This window comes from Lucilia cuprina, chromosome 3, assembly GCF_022045245.1.
Source record: "Lucilia cuprina isolate Lc7/37 chromosome 3, ASM2204524v1, whole genome shotgun sequence".
Classification (NCBI taxonomy): Eukaryota; Metazoa; Arthropoda; class Insecta; order Diptera; family Calliphoridae; genus Lucilia; species Lucilia cuprina.
In genome coordinates, this window is record NC_060951.1 from 25,840,501 (window position 1) to 25,864,133 (window position 23,633).

The 23,633-nt window shown below is 32.8% G+C and overlaps 1 protein-coding gene and 1 long non-coding RNA gene across 2 annotated transcripts; one reads left to right on the forward strand and one right to left on the reverse strand.

Annotated features, from left to right (window-relative positions):
* Window positions 1-557: 557 nt before the first annotated feature.
* Window positions 558-13,514, reverse strand: LOC111679249 (protein abnormal spindle). Its single transcript, XM_023440781.2, has 7 exons — window positions 13,260-13,514; window positions 12,961-13,137; window positions 10,390-10,602; window positions 7,910-10,278; window positions 4,482-7,438; window positions 1,782-2,083; window positions 558-1,626 (listed from the first exon to the last, which is right to left on the reverse strand). The coding sequence occupies exons 1-7, from the start codon at window positions 13,272-13,274 to the stop codon at window positions 1,300-1,302; spliced, it is 6,360 nt and encodes a 2,119-aa protein (XP_023296549.2). The 5' UTR covers window positions 13,275-13,514; the 3' UTR covers window positions 558-1,299.
* Window positions 13,515-13,547: 33 nt separating this feature from the next.
* On the forward strand, window positions 13,548-14,720 carry LOC124418812. Its single transcript, XR_006940234.1, has 3 exons — window positions 13,548-13,661; window positions 13,800-14,254; window positions 14,345-14,720. It is a non-coding gene; the product is annotated as an uncharacterized LOC124418812 (long non-coding RNA).
* Window positions 14,721-23,633: the final 8,913 nt, after the last annotated feature.

The following is a 23,633-nucleotide window of genomic DNA, read 5'->3' on the forward strand; positions in this document are numbered from 1 at the left end:
CTAAAGGCCCGATTCCGGGGGTACGGTTGTATGGAGTCTAGTCGAAATAATGAACCGATTTCAACCATTTTCAATATCGTCCTTGAATCAAGAAAAGAGTATGTACCAAATTTCATCTAATTCAGAAACTCAGAAAGTGATTCAGAGCCGATTGGTATACTTTAAGGTGGGTCTAGGACCAATATATTTGAGTGTTACAAACATCAGCACAAACACATAATACCCTTCCTACTATAGTGGTGTAGGGTATAAAAAGTATTATGAACAAGGCCTTTAATAATTATTTATTGAAATAATTCAATATTTTTTGTAATATTTCTTTGTGTAAAATTACAGAAGAAAACTTCATTAGTTAATAAATTGAATAAAAAAATTTTGAGTTAAGAACACATATTACCACTAATTAAGTAAAAATTTATTAAAAATATTGATAAAAATTTTAATAATAAAACATTCAATATCCTTTGAAAAGTACATTATACGATTATTAAAGTATTGTCTTGTTACTACAATTGTGTCATTTGATAGGATTAAAAATGCATTACATTTCATTTTTATTTGCACAAAATTTACAATAAGTTTTATTTAAAAAACATTTAAAAAATACATAATTAAATTATAACTTATCGATACGATGAAACATACACTGGAAACCCATAAAGGTGATGATGACTACATGTATAAATTACAGTCTTAAGAGATAAAAAATATAGTTAAAAGGGACACACACACACATACGTGTAAAAGTTTATTCTTTAAATAAATAAAAAAATATGTAAAGTTTTATAAAAATAAAAAACATAAATTTATGTACGAGTCTAGAGATAAAGTAAACGAATATAAAAATATAGAGCAATGAATTGCCGCCCTAAGAGATAAAATCAATTTCTAGTTTAAATCCATTAAAAGACAATAAGAAAATACATAGAGAAATAAAAAAAATATATAAAACGGAAAATAAACAATCAACTGATTTGTAGTTTAAACATTGAGAAAAAAAACAAACGACATAAAAGTTACAAGAAAAATACAATAAACTAAACAAGAAAAAAAAAAACGGAAATAGGAAACACAAAAAATATTAAATGAATAAAAACAGCAAGGACTAAATTTAACAGACACTGCACAATGTGCACACGATGGTGAACAACATCAGAGATACACAACAGCCAAACAGACAGACAGACATAAAACACTTACTTACAGATACAAGTGATGAAAACACATACATACATATAGAGACAGTGATAGACAGACGGAGTAGGGGTGTGAAACAGACAGATGTGTTTAAAAAATCATTTAGAAAATATCAATTCCCAATTTATACAAAATGGTATCGAAGGCATATACGGAGGATATAAATGTATATGGCTTATTGCGTATGACACCATAATCAGGTTCCAGACTGGGTAAGGCACGACTCGAAAAGTTTTGTTGTTGCTGCTGCTGCTGTTGTTGTGAAAGGCCGCGTATAGAGGTTGATGTTGTTGAGGATGAGGACAACATCGATGTTGGTACCGATGGTTTACGTACATTCTGTTTCATTTTCTCTTTACGAGCTACAAGTTTTTTTGTTTCTCGCACCATGTAAATGGCATCGGTTGTTGTCATAAAATCACGTATAATCTATAGAAAAAAAAACGAAAGTAAAAATAAAACAAACACAAACATTAGTTAGCGTAGGCATATACATAATGTTGGAAAAACGCAAACAGAACAATAAAAAAAATTTAAGTGGAATTTCATTGCGCTTAAATACACCCAAGTGTGATTACACTTACCTTACGCTTAACCGGACAATGGGCAAATATCCATATTAATGTACACAGCGTATTAAAAATTTCACAATCCTTATCGCACCAGCGCAACAGCATTTGGGCAATTGTAACGAGACCACCTTCTTGGAATGTATTTGCGGTTGTACTGTTGTAACGTGCCAAATTCAAAATGATACGACTACAATACATAATCAATTGCTTATCAACTTCGGAACGTATGGCTTGTGCCATAATGCCATAGCAAAAGGTTGATATAAAATCCGAACGACACATTAGTAAATGTGGTACAGTACGTGATATGCGATCTAAATAATAAATGGAAAGCAGTGCGGAATTGTTGAAGTTTAAATTATGGAGAATGTTTTTTAATTATATTACAATTATTTTACAGTATTAATTAAAAATTTACCATTCCATTTATAGATACTGTTTATTTAGAATTTTTAAAATTTTGTTAGCAAAAGATTAAGGGCCTAACTTTTTAAAAATGTCTTTAAAAGAAACATTAACTTAAATCGTATGAGTGGGGACTGGACAATCTGATCTAACATTTCGTTATCAGTCGATTCTAGATTAGTATAAAGGACTGTATCTTATGTCATATAGACATTCATGTTTTTCTCCATTACTGCTATATGCAGTGGGCGACCTCCAAGTACATAATACAGCATTAACCGCAGTGATCGCTTAAATCTCACAGAGCTTAAATAAACTGAACACTATTGTAAGGACACTCCTAGTTGCACAGGACTTGTCGAAGGCTTTCGATACCGCCAGCCATACCCCAATTTTCCAAGACATCCTGCAGTCTAAAGTGCCCAACTTTGCCTCAACTTTGAGAGATGAATTGGGAATTGTAATATGAGTGGTCGTAAGTTGTTCGTTGAGTTTAAAGTGCACAAAAATTCCTAGAGCTAAACAAGGAAGGAATAACTCTTCTATCTTCAAAACTCATCTCATCTCATCAACATCTCTAAACTCTCAACACCTTTACAAGGTTTAGAAGTAGATTATAAAGTAGAAATAAGTTCTTTAAACGTTCAAAGTGCCGATAGCATTTGGAGAAAGGTCAATGAAACCTTTTTGTCTATCTGTAAAACAAGTGGCATAATAAAGCTGCCGAATAGCATAGAAAGATATATGCCGGGCATAGAAAGATATGTGCAGGATCCCTTGGATATAATTCATAGACATGCCATCAACACCGCGGTTTCAGGTTACCCCATGAATATTATTGTAGGCCGATTATAGTAGAATTAGAGAGAAATCTACAGTGGAAAACAAGATGCTCTGGCACAACTGAGATCGATATGAAGCAACAGACTAAAAGTTTACTGGTTCCGCAAAGTCCGTGCCAAAACCCTATCTATATTCATCTGTCCAGCCTACCACACTTCACTTAGATTAAAGTATTAAAGGAATTAAAATTGACTTTCATACATAACCAGAATTAAAATTTAATAGTTTGTTGGTGATAATTTTTGGATTCGTCCCTTCTAGGAGATGACGGCATTGAAAGTAGGGTTAAACCAAAAGAAGGCAGTTCATAATATGAAAAGAAACATTGAATCATATAGAATGAACTTCTATATATTTCGAATAAGTAATTCAGTAGACCTAGCTTCTTAATACTGTTTAATTACAGTTCTTTTTTAGGAGTCTTCGATTGTTGGTCTACAGTTCAAACTAAACTAGCCAAAAATAATATTTATTATCAGAACTTATGTTGACATATGTAAATTATTTGTTCTTCAGATACAGCCTTCTTGAAATAACTTTTTTTATACCCTCCAACACCATCAGACAGAGGATATACATTTTATCGTTCGTAACACTGAAAAATATTCATCTAAGACCCTACAAAGTATACATATTCTTGATTCTTATAAAATCTTCTGAATCGATTTAGATATTTTTGTCTGTCCGTCTATCTGTCTGTCGGTACAAAACACGCTCACGTTAAAACGAAGCAATGAAACTCAACAAATTTTACCCAAAATATTATATTGTTAACTCATTAGGTAAAAATATTACTTCAATGTACAGAAAAGTTACCGTTAAACTGCTATCAGTCCACAATTGATCATAGCTCCCATACAACGTTCTCTTTAGAAAAACACTTAACTCATTGTCAAATAATAATATCCATACAATATTTGGCACAAATATGACTCTATATACAGAAAATATACTTTAAATTTGTGTAAAGAACATTCATAATTGTTCGTAACTCCCACACAAGGATCACTTTCAAAAATACTCAGCAGTTCGACAAAGAGTCAATGCATACGAAAAAGACAGTAATTTCCACTAATAGTTAACCACCTGGGTGATTGTAATTCGTATGTTTTGGGTCATTCGTCACGACTGTACTCCTTGTAATCGAGAATGAAGACAGCCGTCACTTTAGTGTCCCCTTTGTAAGCAAGTAATCTAGAGATTAGACTCTTAAAAGTTTTGGAGAAATTTTAACTTTCTACATGTCCTAGTTTTATAGCAAGAAAAGTAGCGGTAGGTTAAGTGGTCAGTTCGGGATTGTCCCGTCGAACTGCTATGTACCTAAACACTTTTACTCATTACCTTGTTATTAATAATTCTCGTCAATACTCTATAAATTTCCAAAATAGCCTCATAATTGGCACCATGCGGTCAGATTAGAATTTTTATAGATACAAACATATTTAAAGAATGATTTACACTTACCCAATCTCATTAAAACATGCAACGCCTCCGATGCGCTAAATCTTCCTCTTAGCAAACGTACCGCATCCTGTACTTTAAACTTAATAGAATTTACAGTATTTGAAGTCTCCTTGAGTAGAGCAATATTTTTACGTATAACCTTGATACGTACATTATTAAAACGTTTACGTATACGATAACCACGCCAGAAACGTTGTATTATTTTAGCTGCCTTTTTCTGTCTCAACAATTCCATCATTTCGGGAGTCATAAGAGCCTGGAAACGACGTCGTGCCAACAGACCACGCGCATGAGCTTGAAATTCAACAATATTTGTTTTTAACTGCAGGAAATGTTCACGATCAATACGCATTTTTTGACGTCCTCGGAATTTTTGCTGTAAATGTATGACGGTGGATTTTAACAGTACAAAATCGTTGCGTACCTTAAGCATGGCACGTTTGGCTCTAAAATGTCTTTGTATGCAAATGATGAGAGAACGTATAAGCTGATATTGTGAACGTATTTGTAGCATTTCTCTTCGGGCTCTATAGCGTTTTTGTATAACAATAGCAGCTTCTTTTAGTTTTTGATATTGTTCACGTTCCATTTTCATGACCAGTGTGGCTTTAATTAATCGCTGTAAATAAATTATTTTCTGTATAGTTTTTAGGAATGTAGTTCTTTGTTTCTTGGCTTCTAATGTTGCTCGCCATCTTTGCTGTATTGTTATACTGGAGGAGCGTACACGTTGGTAAGTTTGTTTTTCCATGCGCATTTTTAGAACGGCTCTAAACCAAGTTTGAATTTTTATTGCTGAAGAACGTTGTAGCTGATATTTGGTCTGTTCTTGTTTTCGCTGTAAGTGCGATCGATAATAGGTTTGTATGCAAATAATACGAGAACGTATTACTTGATATTGCTGTTGTTCCTTTAACATTAATTGTTGTGCTCGGAATCTTCTTTGCAGGGCAATGATCATGTTACGTTGCTGGTGGTATTGCAATCGTACTTTTCTTGCCAAGAGCTTGGCTTTGTAACGTATTTGTATGAAAATAATTAGTTTACGTTGTCTTAAATATTCTTTTCTTTGAGCTCTCATGGCTAAAGTTGCTCGTAATCTTCTTTGTATACAAATAACGGCTTGTTTTATCCTTCTGTAGTCTCCCTTTTGTAATTTCATTAGACGATATGTTCTGTAAGCTATTTGTATGACAGTAGCAGCTTGTTTTTGTTGCAAGAACCTCTTTCGTTCTTCTTTCATTTTTAGAAAACCTCTAAAGTGTTCCTGAAGACAAAGAACAGCTTCTCTGGTACCTTGATATTTGGCTCTTTGATAACGCATGGCTTTGTAAGCTTTAAATTGTGATTGTATGGTTTTGATGGCCTGCAATTTTCTTTGAAATTGTGTATATTGCAAACGCATTTCCAATTTGGCTCTAAAACGTCTTTGTACATTTATGATACAAGTTTGCAGTTGCAAATATTTTTTACGTTCAATTTCCATTTGTTTTCTAGCACGGAATTTTTGTTGTACAATTAAAGTGTAATATTGCACCGCAAGATATTGAACTCTGACCTTACGAGCCAATAAGGTGGCACGCCACTTTTGTTGTATACAAATAACTTTACTTTTAATATGTAAATATTCTTTTCGCTGTTGACGCATCAGTATGGTGGCACGATATAAACGTTGTATGTAAATAACACGAGTTCGTATTAATTGATAATTTGCCATATCTTTCTTCATGGACATTTTAGCCCTAAAACGTTGCTGTATACAAATAGTAGCTTTCTTCAATTTCAAATAGTCGCCATAGTGTTGTTTCATTAATTGACGAGCTTTGAACTTCCTTTGGAAAACAAGTATTGCTAAAATAATCTTAAGAAATTGTGTTCTTGCTTTATAACCACGCCAAGAGGCCTGTATTAATGTGGCTGCTTTATTTCTTTGCTGTTGATATTTACATTTGGCTAAAGCTGCCTGTTCACGTAGGACTCTTGCTTGTTTTCTATTTCTCCAATGTTGTTGTAGACATATCGCACTTTTACGCCATTGTAAAAAGTTTTCACGACATTCTCTTCCCAATATAACAGATCTAAGCCATTTTTGTATAACCACCGTACAGTGTACAGTCTTAAGGAATCTTTTGCGGGCCAGATAGCAGCGGATATATTTTTGAAATACCAAAGCGGCCTGTACACGTTTCTTTCTATATTTATCGACAAAACGTCGGGTCATAAAACCTCGATATAGGGATTGTATAACAATAGCTGCTGCTTCCCGTCTCTGTTCTTCCTTAAAACGTATTCTTCTTTGTATGACTACTTTAAGCCAAGAATTTCTCCACCATTTTTGTATTACTCTAGCAGCAGCATGGAATTTTGGTGATCTAAATTTATAGATAATTTGCCATAGCAACGAAAGAGTCTTCTCTCTATGGCCATCAACTATATCATTCGCTGTGATGTCTCCCTTTAATTGGAAATCAGCTTCTCCCAAGGCTTTTAAAGCCAAATTTACATTAAATATCCTTTGTAAACGAGAAATAGCTGGTACTCTCAATTGTTTGGTTAAATCTTCACGCAATAATATAATTTCCATAACACGGGTCAAGCGTATACCATCTCTTAGATCAACTGCAAGATTATGAAAAGCATAATCAAATTCATCAAGAAATATTTGTTTGTGTGTTAGAACATAACCCAAACGTTTTAATTCTCTAGTTATATCACCAATATTGGCCAATAGTTCGGAGGAAAAACGCAAAAGAATTTCACGTGTTTCTTTGTGAGGAGATTTTTTTATAAAGAGACAAGGGTTGTGAGCAATAATACGCTTTTCTTTGGCTCTATCCAAAAATAGCAAGAGAAAGAAGAACTTTTGTAGGGTGAATTTTTTAATGTGTTCGGCGTATTCTTCGGAAAGTGTGTAGGCTTTGGAATATTTTTGTTCCAAAAATTTATCACGAAAGAGTCTGGAAAAGGTTACGGATATATAGAATTTAGAATTGTTAAATATAAATTATTTATCAGTTTCAGTTTTAATTTTAATTTTGTTTAATTCTAGTTTTAGTTCAGTTCTGGTACAGTTCTAGTTCAGTTCTAGTTCAGTTCTAGTTCAGTTCTAGTTCAGTTCTAGTTCAGTTCTAGGTCAGTTCTAGTTCAGTTCTAGTTCAGTTCTAGTTCAGTTCTAGTTCAGTTCTAGTTCAGTTCTAGTTCAGTTCTAGTTCAGTTCTAGTTCAGTTCTAGTTCAGTTCCAGTTCAGTTCTAGTTCTAGTTCAGTTTTAGTTCGGTTCAAGTTCAGTTCTCGTTTAGTTCTCGTTCAGTTCTAGTTCAGTACAAGTTTAGCTGTAGTAAAGTTTTATATCTCTTCTAATTCACTTCTGTTAGGTTCATTTACTTTTCGCAATCAAAATAAAAATGTAGTATTTATACCATCAACTTACCTATTCAATATAAATGAACTCAATCCCACAATATCCCTGTTAGACTGCAGATGTATTTTCTCACCATACACCACCTCCAAACCCAAACGTAACCACAAAGGATTAAAACATAACAGTAATTCCAAAATGTCACGCTGTGTTACAACATCCAAATGTAAATTTCGATCACTACGTATGCGTAAAGCATTCTTTTGTACATATACAGCTACTTTAGAGCAGGGTGCACGCATCTCTTCACTTAGGAAAAGTTCAACAGCTGCTCGCCGTAGAGACTCCAAACGAAAGTTCGTCAAATAATTAAGAGATTGTTCTTCTTTTGTGGGTGCTAGGATTAAGTCTTTATGGCGTACTTCGTTAAAAAGTTTACCTACATCAATTTTGGCATTAGAATCGGTATCGAGATCGGCGGGCATAGTGACTAGAGCATTAAGCCACTTTTTAAAATCAGTTTGATGTTTATCCACTGATGCTTCATCCAAATACATGGTGGAGGCCAGAAAGGGATCACAGGTGGTAGTAGCGGCAAAGGGATCAGGATTGATGTAAGGTTGCAGATATAAATCAGCTTCGTAAAGTTTAATGCGTGGTTCTTCTTTAACCTTACGGGGTGTTAAAGGTTTCTTTACCAGCGATAGCGTCTTTGCCAATTTGAATTTTTTGGGTTGAGTTTGTGACCAATTTTTAGCCTTTATCGAGGCTGAGGCATTAGTGGGAGTTTTCTGCTTATGCAGATTAGAGTCTGTTTCAAGTCTTTGCCGTTTTGGTGGGGATACTGTGACATAACTTGATTTTGTTGAATTAGTTCTTAAGCTGGTAGTGCTACTGCCACTTATAACAGAATCCATACTTTGTGAATCTGAAAAAGACAATTCATTGGATCTGCGTTTATGGGTTTCGGGTACACTGTTCAGTTTCTTAGTGATCTTCGGTGGTGTGGGATTGCGTTTAGCGGTATTGTTTGTTTTACATTTTGTTATATTGGGACTATTCTTACGATATTTAAGGCCCACTTCATTTAGATTAAAACGACTGGATTGTGCTAAAATCTCATTTTGATTAAACTGTACATCGGGATGAGAAATCAAACTCATGCGACTACAATCCAATTGATCGGAAGATTCATTTAGTTGTTCGGATTTGTGTTTATTATCTGGTGGGACGGCAGTTATAGCTTGCATAGAAGTTTTGACATCTGTTCGGGAGTTGGCCTGTATAAAATAACGATTTTGTTCAAAGGATTTTATAGTTTCCATTTCATTGAGATTGGGTAGAGATCCTTGTGTTATTACTATAGACTGTGGAGATTTTTGATATAAATCCTTCATGGATTCTGAATATTTACGCAAAGGAGTACCTATTAGCTTAATATCACGCTTAAGATCTTCTTCACCTTTTTGGGGTGTTTCTACAGAATTTTGATTTTCTACTTTTGGTGCCGTAGTTAAAGATGTTGGGCTATTGTCTTCTTCTTGTATAATTTCCAAAGGTCTGGCCACCGGAGTGGTACTTATAACAGTAGTTTTATTTATAACTAAACTGCAAGCACTACTTGTACGTCCTTCTCCTGAAGAACCATTTAGAGTTTCGCAGGAAATTTCTAAACTTTCACTTAGCTTAACATCAAACGTTTTGTTTGTTATAACCATGGTTGTACCTTTGGTATCATTGTGTATGTCTTCACTAGAAAGAGCCTCATCCAATAATTCAACTGATAAACATCTTGGCTTTAAGTCTCTATGATGATCAGGATGTGCCTCTGGTGTTAATGTTATCGTAATAGCATTAGGTCCCATAGGGGTTGGCAAAGATGCCAAACTATCTAGTCTTGATTCATTCGGTTTGGAGAGTGTAACAGTAGCTGGCGTAAACTTCAATTCATCGATCATATTTAATACATTTGTTAGAGCCAAAGGGCTAACGTTTTCCTTAAGGTTCTCACTTTCCATATCCATAACATGAGGCGATAGATTTGTGGCCAATGCTTCCTCCTTATTATTTGCATAAACATTACGTTCCATTAGAGGCGATGTGTGATTATGTAAAGTAGCTTTCGGTGGTTGTAAATTTTCCTTTACAGGTGGCTGCTGATTCTTTTTATTGGCAACGTAAACACTACTATTCCAGTGCGGCTGCAATTGCTGTTTATTTTTATCAATAGTCTCTCGTTTAGAGGCTGCATCATGAGCTGTTAAACGTTTCTTTTGCATTTGAGCCTGATGTTGTAACTGCTGCTGTTGTTGTTGCTGTTGATGTTGTTGGTGTGTTAATCTACTTACAACTTTATTGGCAGCACTTGTTGGTGATTTTAATCGCAGGGTTTTGACATGTGTATTATTTCCGGACGATATGGTTGGAAATTTTCGTACACTCTATATGTGCGTGTGTATGGTAATGCAGAAATTGCAATAAATTTGTATTAGTGTCATTAGAAACAGAACAAACTTGTAAATGTTGTTGTTGCCATGTTTACGCTTACTTACCTTTACTTGTTTAATGGGTTTAGATTTTAGTATGACCATTACATCTTTGCGAAAATTTCGATTGTCTATGAGTTGTAATGTTTCTTTACAGGCAACATCCATTTGTGGTGACCACACCATTTCCAGTGTTATTTCACTCTGTGCCGGCACAGAGTTCTCTAACCATTCTAAGCTGATATTGTGTTCGGGATTAATCGATTTACTGACCGACACCTGAAATGGTATTTAATGTTTTTATTAGATTTTGGCTAAATGTTTAAGGAAAGGAAATAAGACATAAATCAGTTCTTATTTCATATATCATTTTGCATGGACTACCCAAGTAATAGTATTGTAGATGTTGTTTAAGCAAGAAAGATGAGTCGTTACAATTTTTAATTAAATATTACTTTCTACAAGACCGCAGCCATTGATACTATATTTCTCGTTCATAATTAGGGCTTTGTCTATGATGCAGTACATTCTTTATGATACAATACTCAATTTTTGTCCTGAAAAAATTATGCATTTTTTATCAACCATCAAAAAAGATGGGGATATATTGGTTTTATCATTACGTTTGTAACACATCGAAATATTGATCATTGCCAAAACAATATATATTCTGTATTCTTATTAAATCCTAGGACGATATAGAGATTTCTGTACGTTCGTCTGTTGAAAGCACGATAGAGTTCAAACGAAAAGAGATGGAGGGTTGAAATTTAAAACAAATATTCCTAATTGATAAGGTTTGTTTGGTATTGAAAATATCGTTCCACGTTTTCGTATAGCCTCCATACAAGTGGCCCCCGAAATACAGTTCTTGCAGTTATAACTCTTTTAGAAATTCAAGTATAGCGAAATTTTCATCAGACCATAATTGATCCTAACCCATTTTTAGAAAATGGCTTTAACGCTCATTACCGGGGCAAGGATTTCTATGCAAATGCATGTCTGTAGTCAATAAATCAAAATAACTAGTTTCTTTTCGAATCAAAGAATTTGCTACAAAATTGCATCGATTTCTTGTTGCATATTTTATTATATATATAAAAATTGCACCTTTTGCCTTAAATTGCATATATTTTGCATATTACCAACATTTTTTTTTAGCATATTTTGCATATTTTTTAATAGTTTAGTTTTCTCTGTATCTCATATTTTTACAACAAATTTGGAATTTACATATTTATAATTTTCGAGTTAACAACAAAATACTAGGTTCTAAGAAATACAATTTTACATAGTTCTATTTAATTTTAAAACTAAAAGAATCGGTTCAGTATCAATTTCTGATTCTGTCCGTATAAAAAGATAACTTTTTTTTTATAAAATTTTCAGATGTCTCGGATTTTTGCTCATATCTCCGTTATTTATAGACCGATTTTGCTGATTTTAAATAGCGATATTCTCGAAAGCATGTCTAACAGAATTATTAAAGTATTGGATCTCGCCGATATCGAGGGTCCTTTAAAAACTTACAGACGGACATGGCTTAATCGACTCCGCTATCTATAAGGATCCAGAATATATTTATACTTTATAGGGTCCGAAAATTATATTATCGAAATTACAAACGGAATGACAAACTTATATATACCCTTCTCACGAAGGTGAAGGGTATAAAAAGGCCTAATACAGACATGTTTTATACGTATCGAAATCTCGTAAACAATTTTGTGAGGATCGGTCCATAATTGCTCCTTCCTTTGATATAAGGTCCCAGAAAAAGCTTATTAAAAATATAAGTGTAGCAATGAAATTCAACAAGTTTAATGCGACAGAAAATCCCCTAAGGAAGCTTTTAATTTACGGTATACGGTTTGATGGAGGGTTTATAAGATTAAATTAGTTTTTCATCATAAACTCACTAATTCATTTTTAGCTTGTTGAATTGATTTTCTTTTTTAAAGGACAATTTTCTATAATATTGAGACTTCTGTTTAAATTTAAGTGAAACTAAATTTTAGATTTACTATTCTAGAAAATATTTCATCACAAAACGAATTTCAAGCATATTGTAAAACAACCCCCTACAATTGCCTCGTTGTCACTCAAGAAATTTTCGACCAAAAGTATGGATGTGAATGAATGTTAAATTTTTTAAACGACACACATAAAATGATAATAATGATAAAACTATTGAAATTTCCAATTAAAGAAGATGTTCATGACATTATCAAAGTTGTATAACCATGAAGCCAAGTAGAAAAGTTCACTAGGCAACCTAAAATTGCAACTTATTTATTTTTTTCATTTGTTAGTTCCTTTATTTTCAGTTTTGTTCATTAAAGGCGGCAAGTAGATTCCCAACATTGTTGGATCAATAATGAACTAGTTTTATCTTTATGTTGTCTTTTTTCTAAAGTGTCAAAGGACAGGCCACCAAACAAATGTACAAAAGTTTTGTTATAGGTACATTCTTGTTTTTTTTTCTTGTTTTGTTTAATGATTTTGGCAATCAAGGAAATAATTATTTTGCATTAAAAGCCAGACGATGGCTGTTTCCAAGTATTGTCTAATAACGCCAAAACGTAAGATTAAAATAATGGTAAAATAAAGTAGGTATTTACAATTATTTCCTCTTACCTCAATATCATCCTCTGAGGGATTTATTATTCTAAGAAGACGTTTGGCTGTTTTTGTCACTGGAACATCCTCGAATAAAACAATGGATTTGCCGGAAAATGGCGCCATTATCACCTCCGTAGGTTCTCGAGACTCTGTGAGTTTTTTATTTTTACATCGTGTTGGTGTCACTTTAACCTGGAGGACAGCAACACAAAATATTTAATTGTTAAATGCAGCAGCAGGATGAAAAAAAAAAATAGAAGACCATAATGAATGGAAATTCCACATTATATTTTGTAAAGAAAATAAACAAATACCTCAAATGCACTCATTTTTTCTTATTGCTGGAACGGCTGCTGTTTTTTTTTTTTTTTCTTTAAACAAACCAACACAAGCAACCAGGAAAAAATTTTCAATTAAAATAACTTTTGCTTTTATTAAAATATTTTTTCTTTAGTTTGTTACAATTTCTTTTAAATATATCTATTTTATTTCTTAAGGAAAATAGAAATATTTTCTCAACATTTGGCACTTTAAAACAGACAACAATTAAATAGTAAAATTCCTTTACAATAAACACAATTCACTCGCAAAAAATTAATTCAAATGCCGTTAGTTGGCGTTCTCAAATTCAATTGTTCGAACTTCGAGTTTCGAAGATATCTTTCACAATGTTGCCAATATTAGTCAAATAAAACGCACGCAAGAATTTAACAAGGGTAAAAACGTAATTTTGTAATTGAAAAGATATAAAAAGTATTTTGTTTTGAGTTGAATAAATTTAGACTTAAATAATTATTAATTCTTAAAAAAATAAACACCATTTATTAAGCTTTTAATTCTATATTATGTTATAGACCTACGCAGTTATATTAAAATCATTTTGCATCTTTTCTATTCATCACCCGAACCGAAAAATTCCTATGTAATGAAGGCCAAATCCACAAAAAGTATTTTTTATATAGATATTTTTTTTATAAAAGGGACGTTATTTCACAAATCCATCGATATAAAGGTACCAATAAATGTTGATAAAACTGTATAAAAGATTTCAAGCTTTCATATGATATATGGATACTATACATATGTGTAAAAAGGGCTAAGTTATTAAAGCACTATGTTGGCAGTATTGATCATTCAACGACAGAGCCATGTGCCGATAAATATTAAAAACGAGTCTGTCGATACTAAAAATTCGGCGGCGGCTTAAAATCGATGTAAGCCAGTTAAAGGTAGTATAACCATCGGATCGTTTTTGATTTAAAATTGGAGGTCCACACCACGCGTTCTCTGTCAAAAAAGTAGAATCAATGTATGTATTTATATGCTGAAAGTTACAAGTCCTGTATAAAATTTAAACTAAAACATATAATTGTTATATTGTAAAATTACTTTAATATAGAAGCCGTCTTAAGCTAAACATTGTTTTTGCGGGGGCAGCTTTGAAATTTTGTACGACCTTAAGCCCAATAAGCATTTTTTTAAGCCGAATCGGCGCGGAACTGTGTTCAAAGCAGCTGTCAAAGTAGCGGCATTGTTGCGAGATGCCATATTGTGGTTATATTCGAAAAAATGTGCAATACTACCAGATGTACGGCAATTGATTTGTTTAATTAAATAATAGAACTCGATATCGGTTGGTGTCTTTGCTAAGCAATGAGTTGCCAATTATATTTTAATGTATTTGCCAGGGTTGTATTTTTTTGCGTTGGAAACTGAACATGTTAATATGAACATCAATGTAATACTTGAAAGAGGTTCATTAATAAAGGTTTAACCTTTAGAAACAAATTGCATTTGTCCAATTTTTATAACCATAAAATGATTTTTTAAGAGAAGTTATATGCGTGGTAGTCTCAATTATGGACGTATCCTCATCTGTCTTTACAACATTTTCTGAAAGGGACCATATTTGTTTGTAGGATCAATTATGAACTGATCATCGTAAAATCATGTAAAATGATTTATGTGTGAAAATCATTTTTATATTGAATTTCATCACTGTATTTACATTTTTAATCTAGTAATGAATATTTAAGTGATTTTTTAAGGAAACTTAAATGCATGGTAGTGCTTATATTAGCTCATACAAAATTATATAAATGGATTTTATTCTCAGTACTAAACATTAAATGGGAGTAGGGTTAATATGGACTGATCCCCACAAAATTACTTAGGGATATTTGGGGTAATATGATATTTGTTTTTGTCGATTTTTATGGACCGATTCCCTTCAAATTTTGTAGAACGATTTTGATTCACACATATCATGTTTATGTCGAATTTCGTTGTTGCGCTCGAATTTTTAAGCTAGTACTGATCGCTAAAGTAATTTCTGATGGGGCCATGTTAGGGGGGTAACCGATAGTAAAAAATACAGTATATATATCCGGAAAAATAACAACAATAACATTTCGAAGATAAAAGTATTATTTATGACATATTTTATATGGCTATCTTTATTTGGTAATGAGTTATGTGCGTTTAAGAGATTTTAGGTCTGATCGAAAAAAATTACATCTTCATTTTTGTATATAAAAACAATATTAATAATAATGAGTTATGTGTCATTAACATAAATTTGTAGAACTTATTGCACAGTTTTTTTTTGAACATTATAATTATATGATTATAAAAAAATGTCGATTTAAAACATTTCCCGATCTGAACCGATTTTGATCATTTTTAATACAACTTTTTATATCCAACATTAAAAACGATGTGGGGTATGTTAATTTTGTCATTCCGTGTGTAACACATCGGGACCTCGTAAGATTCTAAGACGATCTAGCTATGTCCGTCTGTCTGTTGCTGGCACGATAGCGTCCACAAAAAATAGAGATGTAGATTAAAATTTCCCAAAATATTCTCTATTAATCAGAAGTATTGTAAGAAGCTTCAAACATTCATAAATTCGTTGTTTATGAAGCAAATGCCACAAAATTTCGCATAAGTTAGTTTTTTAATATCCGAAATTTAAATCTAAATTTTGACGGACATAGAACCATAAATGGCCCTAGCTCCCATACAAGACCCCCTTTAGAAAAGGACAATTCTGAATACTGGCTTCAAATAATTATATAGCGACAAAATTCGACATAAAAAAGTTTTGTAAGACCACAAAAATCTCTATGAAATTATTAATTAATTATTAATAATTAAGTAATTGACCCTACACCCATATAAGGTCATCTGTAGAAATGACTTATGACGCTAATTACCGTTTTCAAAATAACAAAAATCGACGAGGCCCTACCTCGCATATAAGCTTTCTTTAAAAAATCACTTAAATTGTTTATAAAACTTGTTAAAATCTACAATCGAGCACCCTAATAAATACCCTCATAATTCTCATTAACTTTATCAGCACACTTTATGTGTAAATAGTTTCAATAATTAACAAGTAAGATCAAATCATTCATGTTTATGTAGAATTTTACTGATGTACTCACATTTTTGGGTCAGTAATAAGTCTTAAAGTCATTTTCAGAAGGGGACCTTGGTAAGGTCAATTATAAATCCATTTTCATTAAATTTATGAAAATGATTTTATTTCCTATAAAACTTTTTTATGTCGAATTTTATATATATATATGTTATGTGCAGATAAGTATGAGCATAAATTTAAGTTCTCATTAAACATGTTTGTGTTGAATTTCACCGCTATTGATATATCTCTTAGCGATAAAGTTATTTTCTGAAGGGGGCATTATAATAGGGATAGGAGATAACGTGAACCGATATTCTTACTTTCAATAAGGATCGATCCTTATACAATTTGATAGGGAGATTTTGGCTCGCACGAAAGTTGTGTATGTAGAATTTTGTAGTAATGAGCGTTGAATTCGTTGTATAAAGGGCACCTTACTAGGGGGTTAGATAATAATGGACTCATCCTCATAAAATTTAAGAAAATGATTTTAGTTCCCATAAAACTTTTATATGTCGAGTATAATTGTTATATATATGCTTCTTAAGGTAGATATGAGCATTAAAGTCGTTTTCTGAAAGGGACCTTATAGGTGGGATAGGGTCAATTATGGATAGGGTCAATTACCCTTATAAAATTCTACAAAGAGATTCATGAGACCATAAAACATGTTTGTGCCGAATTTCACCGCTATTGATGCTTCTTTTAGCCAGTTATGAGCGACAAAGTCATTTTCTGAAGGGGACTTTATATGGGGGGTAGATATGAGCATTAAAGTCGTTTTCTGAAAGGGACCTTATAGGTGGGATAGGGTCAATTATGGATAGGGTCAATTACCCTTATAAAATTCTACAAAGAGATTTATGAGACCATAAAACATGTTTGTGCCGAATTTCACCGCTATTGATGCTTCTTTTAGCCAGTTATGAGCGACAAAGTCATTTTCTGAAGGGGACTTTATATAGGGGGTAGGGTCAATTATGAACCGATCCTTATAAAATTCTACGAAAAGATTTATGTCCCAATAAAACATGTTTGTGCCGAATTACACCGCTATTGATGCTTCTGTTAGTCAGTTGTGAGCGATAAAGTCATTTTCTGAAGGGTACTTTGTATGGGGGGTAGGGTCAATTATGGGCCGATCCTTATGAAATTCTATGAAAAGATTTATGTCCCTATAAAACATGTTTGTGCCGAATTACAGCGCCATTGATGCTTTTGTTAGTCAGTTATTGGCGATAATGTCATTTTCTAAAGGGGGCCTTATATGGGGGCTAGGCGAAATCGTGGACCGATATTGCCCATTTTCAATACCAAACAAACTGGATCAACTATAAGTATCTGTGCAAAATTTCAGCTCGCTAGCTACTTCCGTTTGGACTCTATCGTGTTTTCAACAGACAGACGGACAGACGGACGGACATGGCTAGATCGTCTTAGAATCTAATAAGGACCCAGAATATATATACTTTTATGGGTCTTAGACGAATATTTCAATGTGTTACAAACGGAATGACAAAAACAATATACCCCCCATCTTTTTTGATGGTGGGTATAAAAACATTTTCAAACATTTAATATTTCGAATATTTTTGTAAAAATATTGATGCTGCAGGACTTCAGAGAAAATTTATGCGCAAAAAATAAATCCTCTTAATTTTCATTTTGAAGCCTTGAGCAGACTAAAATTTTTCATTAGTAATATTAAATTAATTATTTATATTCCACAAATAGCCATGGACTATCGAAGTTAATAAAACTTTACTCACTATATTATGCTTCTCTTTTTCTTGTTTTGGCCAATATTTTTTTTTTGCTACTGAATTATTGGAAATTTAATAAATCGTTGCCCAGAGTTAAATAAATTTAGTCGCATTTTGTTTGCAAATACACTTGTGTAATGTTTAGGGGATACTTAAAATTTTAGAATTTACAACACGATTATCATGTTAACATTAAAATGCCTTAAGTTGTTTAGATTGTTATATTTTACACCTTAAACCTCTAGGCATAAGTAGTTGACTGGTTGGTTAGCCGGAGATACATAAAAGCTTATAAATATATTCGCGCTCATTCACCCACGCGTTTAGATATAAAATACAAATATTATTATTGCACTCACATAGATTAACACAGATACGCACTTAGACTATTGAAATATATAGTTGAATAAAGGTATAGCATATATATTTGGGGGTGTGAATTCTATTGAATTTTTAAATTGGATAAGTGTAGGAGATATTTCTTTTATTTTGCAACATCCGTAAGAGTATTTGACTAAACTGATAAGAAATCATATTGATCAGGGGTCGGTTGTGACAATTTATGTTGATAGTCAAGCTGCTCTTAGAGCATTGGATTGTCACACGGTACATTCGCACCTAGTTGGAGATTGTAGAAATGCCCTTAGGGACATTATGAGACTGATTGTCATTAGATTGTGTTGGATGCCAGAGCACTGTAATGTGCATGGTAATGAGGTTGCAGACGAACTAGATAGATTTGGTTCGAACCTTGATATAGATGACAGGGAAAGGAAGGTAAAACCATCCATTTGTCACTATAATAGGTTAATATTCGAAAGAATTTGCGACATCATTAACTAGTACTGGAATAGTAGATTGGATTGCAAAATATCAAAGGCCCTGTGGCAAAAACTTGATATGGGTGCTACCAAAATACCAGGACAGACGCAGTCTTAGGGCTCTGATAGGAATTCTAACTGCATACTGCTCAGTTAGAACCTTTGTCAGTAAGTGGGACAATAGTGTAATGGACTATTGCAGGTTATTCGAAAATGAGGGAAAAGAAGAGACGATCGAGCATATCATTTGCCAATGTCCTAGGGTACATAACCTAAGGTTGAATAGGTACCTCAGGCTAGGGAATAGGTTCTATGGCGAACTGGGGGAAATTACGGGACTTAACCCTCGCAGTATACTAGGTTTTATCAAGGGAATTAGTAGCTTCATTGACTGGGTTTTGTAGGGGAATAAGGATTTCCTTTATTATATATATAAAGGAATTATACATTGTTCATAACTATCTGTTGTTTTCATTCTTGTGTTGTGGTAGAGCTTTGTCTTTCTCTGTTTTCTGAATCTCCACTTTATTGAAGGGAATCACAATGGACCTTATGGTCTTCGAGTGGACATACATCGTTTCCTACGGTGTATAATCATTCTTAACCTAACCTAAGAGTATTTATAAAAGTCTGTTAGTAGTTTGTTCTGAGTTATTTTTTCCAATTCTATTTGTTAGTGTTTTGCAATAAAATGTACTATTCCAGGACTGGTTTATGATGTCACGGATTCTTTCGAATATCAACCTATAGTAGCAATTAAAGGATGGTTTTATATCCTTACATCTCTCCTCATTATCATGCACTTTACACGACGCGAATGGACCGTGTAACAAGCAAATGCTCTAAAAACAGCTATCGATGAATATAATTCGGTATTAGTTCCGTTGGTTTTTAGATCGCTAGATCTCTGCTTGCAAGACACTATATTTGTCAGGGTTTCTAAAGGACCATTTTATGTTGATATCATCGATATAAACACCAGCACCCGTGTCCGTATTCGTCTTGCACACGTCAGTAAAAACTGCACACCGTCTAAACAGTCTATAGGATACAAGCTAATCATTTCTAGTTCGAAATTCTATCGGAGGTCTAGAGTCTTAATATTATAATCTGTAATTAGGGAATAAAGGGAATTGGCCTGGTTTAACTAACAAAGACTCGTCTTAGTAGATTCCTAGCTGCCACACCCGCTACAAAACGTTCTCTTGGGAAGTATTTGTAAAGGCAGTAGAAATGCCAAGAGAGGCATACTTTTCTCAAGGCCTCCCACTATTGTATAGGCCTGACAACCGATGTATAAACCAATTTGCAATATCTAGTTGCAGACCCCAAAGCTTTTCCATAGAATTCTTGCATGTGAAGGAACTATTGCGGTTCTTAGTTTTTCCCCCACCCAATATTTTCGTTACTTTAAAACCAACCAAAAATAAATTAAATTATCGCCTTTTCAACGCCTCAGGGAAAATGAAATTTATCGAACTATTTATGAGATTTTACAACAAAAATAGCAATGTAAGAAAAATATTACAAGAAAGGGAATTTACTTTTAATGAAAATCTAATCATTGTATTGAGTAAAGTTATAAAAAAAGGGAAAATATTACAAAATATCGCTATAAACTAAAAATAACAACAATTTCCAATCAAATAAATTAAATAAAAAGGAAATAATTTCAAACCTAAAATAGCATTTTCACAAGCAAACAAACAAATAAACATCCTTAAATTACTCACACAACAACAAACACAGATATTATGTACACAGAGTTGTATTTGTTTTCTTATAATCCTTAAAGCAACATCCTTAATTTGGGATTTATTTTTTCATTTCGAATGATTTTTACTCAACAAAAAAAATCTTTTGGAAACCAAAGAAACTCTGCTTTTCTAAGTATGTTTTTAGGACAAATGACACTTGAACCTTAAAATCGTTAAGATTAGAAGGATAGAATTTGTTATAATAGCATTAGGAGGAAGGGGAAAAGAGAAAAAAGAAAACATGAAAACACAAAAATTTTGCTTAGAAAAGATTTTTAAAGAACTATGAAATTTATTTTCATTTTTGCGCTTTTTTCTTGCAATAAGAGTAATAAATTGGCCACTAGGCCAAATTATTTTCACAAGGTAGGTTAACTAAATGGGTTTTTAAGAATTTTATGCTCTTTTAAGGTTTAATATCTAGTTAATGAAGTCATAGAATGCCACAGTAATGCTTCAAATAAGAGTTAATTAGAAATTTGATTGGCAAAATAAATAAATTTATTAAAATGGGCTGATTGGTAGTGATGTAGTCTATCTGTATAGAGAGCGTGTGTTCGATTCTCATCAGAGCCTTAAGGCTGTATAACTACCGCAGGTACAGGGCTATCATCCATCCGGTAAATAAAAGTATTCAACTATATATGTATTATATATTTTCTATTCTAAAAAATCAATATTTTACATACTTATTTATGTACATATTAATGTATGTATGTTTGTGCGAATGAAATCTATAGAATTCATTTGTTTGTGTCATACATTGTTTATATGAGTTTCAACACTTTTATCAAGATTTTGGCGCTGTTGCCTGAAATGCAAATATAAATGCATAAACAAATGTTTGAATATATTGATGCATTTTTTACTTTATACATAATGCAACATCCATACATACATATTTACACCCATATTATACAAAAGACCATACTTGTATGCCCACAAACATTTTTATTTCCTTTTTTTGGGGGGTAAAGTTTTAAGGGCATCATTTATAAAACTTTAGCTCAAGGATTTTTATGTATACTGAATTATACAAAACTTTATACCAGGCAAATCTAAAAGTCTCTTAGTAAACAGAGTGAAATATGCAACATTTTAATATTAGCTATTGTCAATATTAAAATTGTTTCATAACTGAAAAATTAGCAAATTTATTTGTTCCTGTAAAATGACTGGGAAGAGCTTGACACGTTTGCGTACTAAACTCAAGATATCTTCACTATTAATGTAGTAAAAATATATTTTTGGTATAGCCTCCTATGAGCGCAAACATAAATAGTTGTGCATACATTACATTAATATACATATGCTTGCAGATATGTACATTAGAATAGCCCCCGTTTCTATGGAGGAAAAATAAGGTATTTTTGCAATTCGTTAGTCAGTCAGTTAGTTAGTTAGTTTCTAAGTTAGTTAGTTAGTTAATTATTTAGTTATTTAGTTAGTAAGTTAGTTAGTTAGTTATTAAGATAGTTAGTTAGCTAATTAGTTAGTTAGTTAGTGAGTTAGTTAGCTAGTTAGGTAGTTAGTTAGCTAGCTTGTTAGTTAGTTAGTTAGTTAGTTAGTTAGTTAGTTAGTTAGTTAGTTAGTTAGTTAGTTAGGTAGGTAGTTAGTTAGTTAGTTAGCTAGCTTGTTAGTTAGTTAGTTAGTTAGTTATTTAGTTAGTTAGTTAGTTAGTTAGTTAGTTAGTTAGTTAGTTAGTTAGTTAGTTAGTTAGTTAGGTAGTTAGTTTTTTTTTCTTGGACAAGCACTCCAAGCATGACCCCTACTCATGCAGTGCATTGTGGTGGAACTACGAAAATAGGTTGCTGACTTAAACCCCTTTTACATCGAAGAATGAATACAGCTGAAGATGAATTTTCCCTGTAATGTGTTGTGCGGTCCACTGACAAATGGGTGTGTTCTTGAAGATAGTCGTGTACTGCGTATCGGGAACGAGTTCCCTAATTTCAGAGGAACACATTCATTTCATTTTAGTTTCGATAGAACAGTGAAATACAACTAACGTTGGGACAGTGCTCCAGTGAATCGATATAGTTGGATACCCTACTGTCACCGATAAGTACCTTCACCCTCTCTAGTAACTCCAAAATAGACTTCGAAGTTGATAAAACAGTGAAATACAACTTACGTTGGGACTGTGCTCCACTGAATCCATATAGTTGGATACCCTACTGTCACCGATATGTACTTTCGCACTTTCTAGTAGCTCCAAAATATACTTCGATGTTAGCTGGTTACTTGGGTGGTAGAACATACTGGATTTCAAAGAGTACTTATATATATACTTACAAATAAGCAGTTAAAACACAGAATACGAAACTGGGCTTCTTGATTGCTTGTTTGCACTTAAAAGTAATGAATACTGTTATTAGTAGTTATTGATAATTGGTTATTTAAGTGCAAGGCATGTTTTTGTTTTGGTTCAACAAAATTCTAATTTTCGGTGGGGTCACTCTAATATACTTACATACATATGTATGCAATTCTGTTTTGTCGCAGTTTGTGATGATCCCTGCGGGTGTAAAAATATACATTCTTTCCTTCAGCCATTCAATCGTTTATTTACCCACATACATCTGAATGTATGTATTTGTATTTATGTTCATATACAAATGCTTATACTTACATACATAATTCTTCGTTTGTTTATTTAGCGTTTTCGTATGATAATATGTATGTATGTACATATATGTATGTGCACATAGTATATATATTTTAGCAGTTGTAACACTTCTTTCTGCAGTAAGAGTTAATGGGATCTGTTTGAAATGCTTACTCCCAAGCTGGAGTATTATTTTTAATGTTTAGTTGAAGACAGTTGTACTGATAAATGTTTTATTTTATATAAATATTAGCTCGAAGGTGATTTTTCAAAGATGGCGAAAACAAATCTTCTAAACATTTTGAACAATTA

What these genes read in the sequence shown, in the direction of transcription:
- LOC111679249 (XM_023440781.2), bottom strand. An exon ending in CCTCAGAGGATGATATTGAG is followed by an intron (nt 10,603 to 12,960) that starts GTAAGAGGAAAT and finishes ATACCATTTCAG; the next exon opens with GTGTCGGTCAGTAAATCGAT. An exon ending in AACCCATTAAACAAGTAAAG is followed by an intron (nt 10,279 to 10,389) that starts GTAAGTAAGCGT and finishes ACGCACATATAG; the next exon opens with AGTGTACGAAAATTTCCAAC.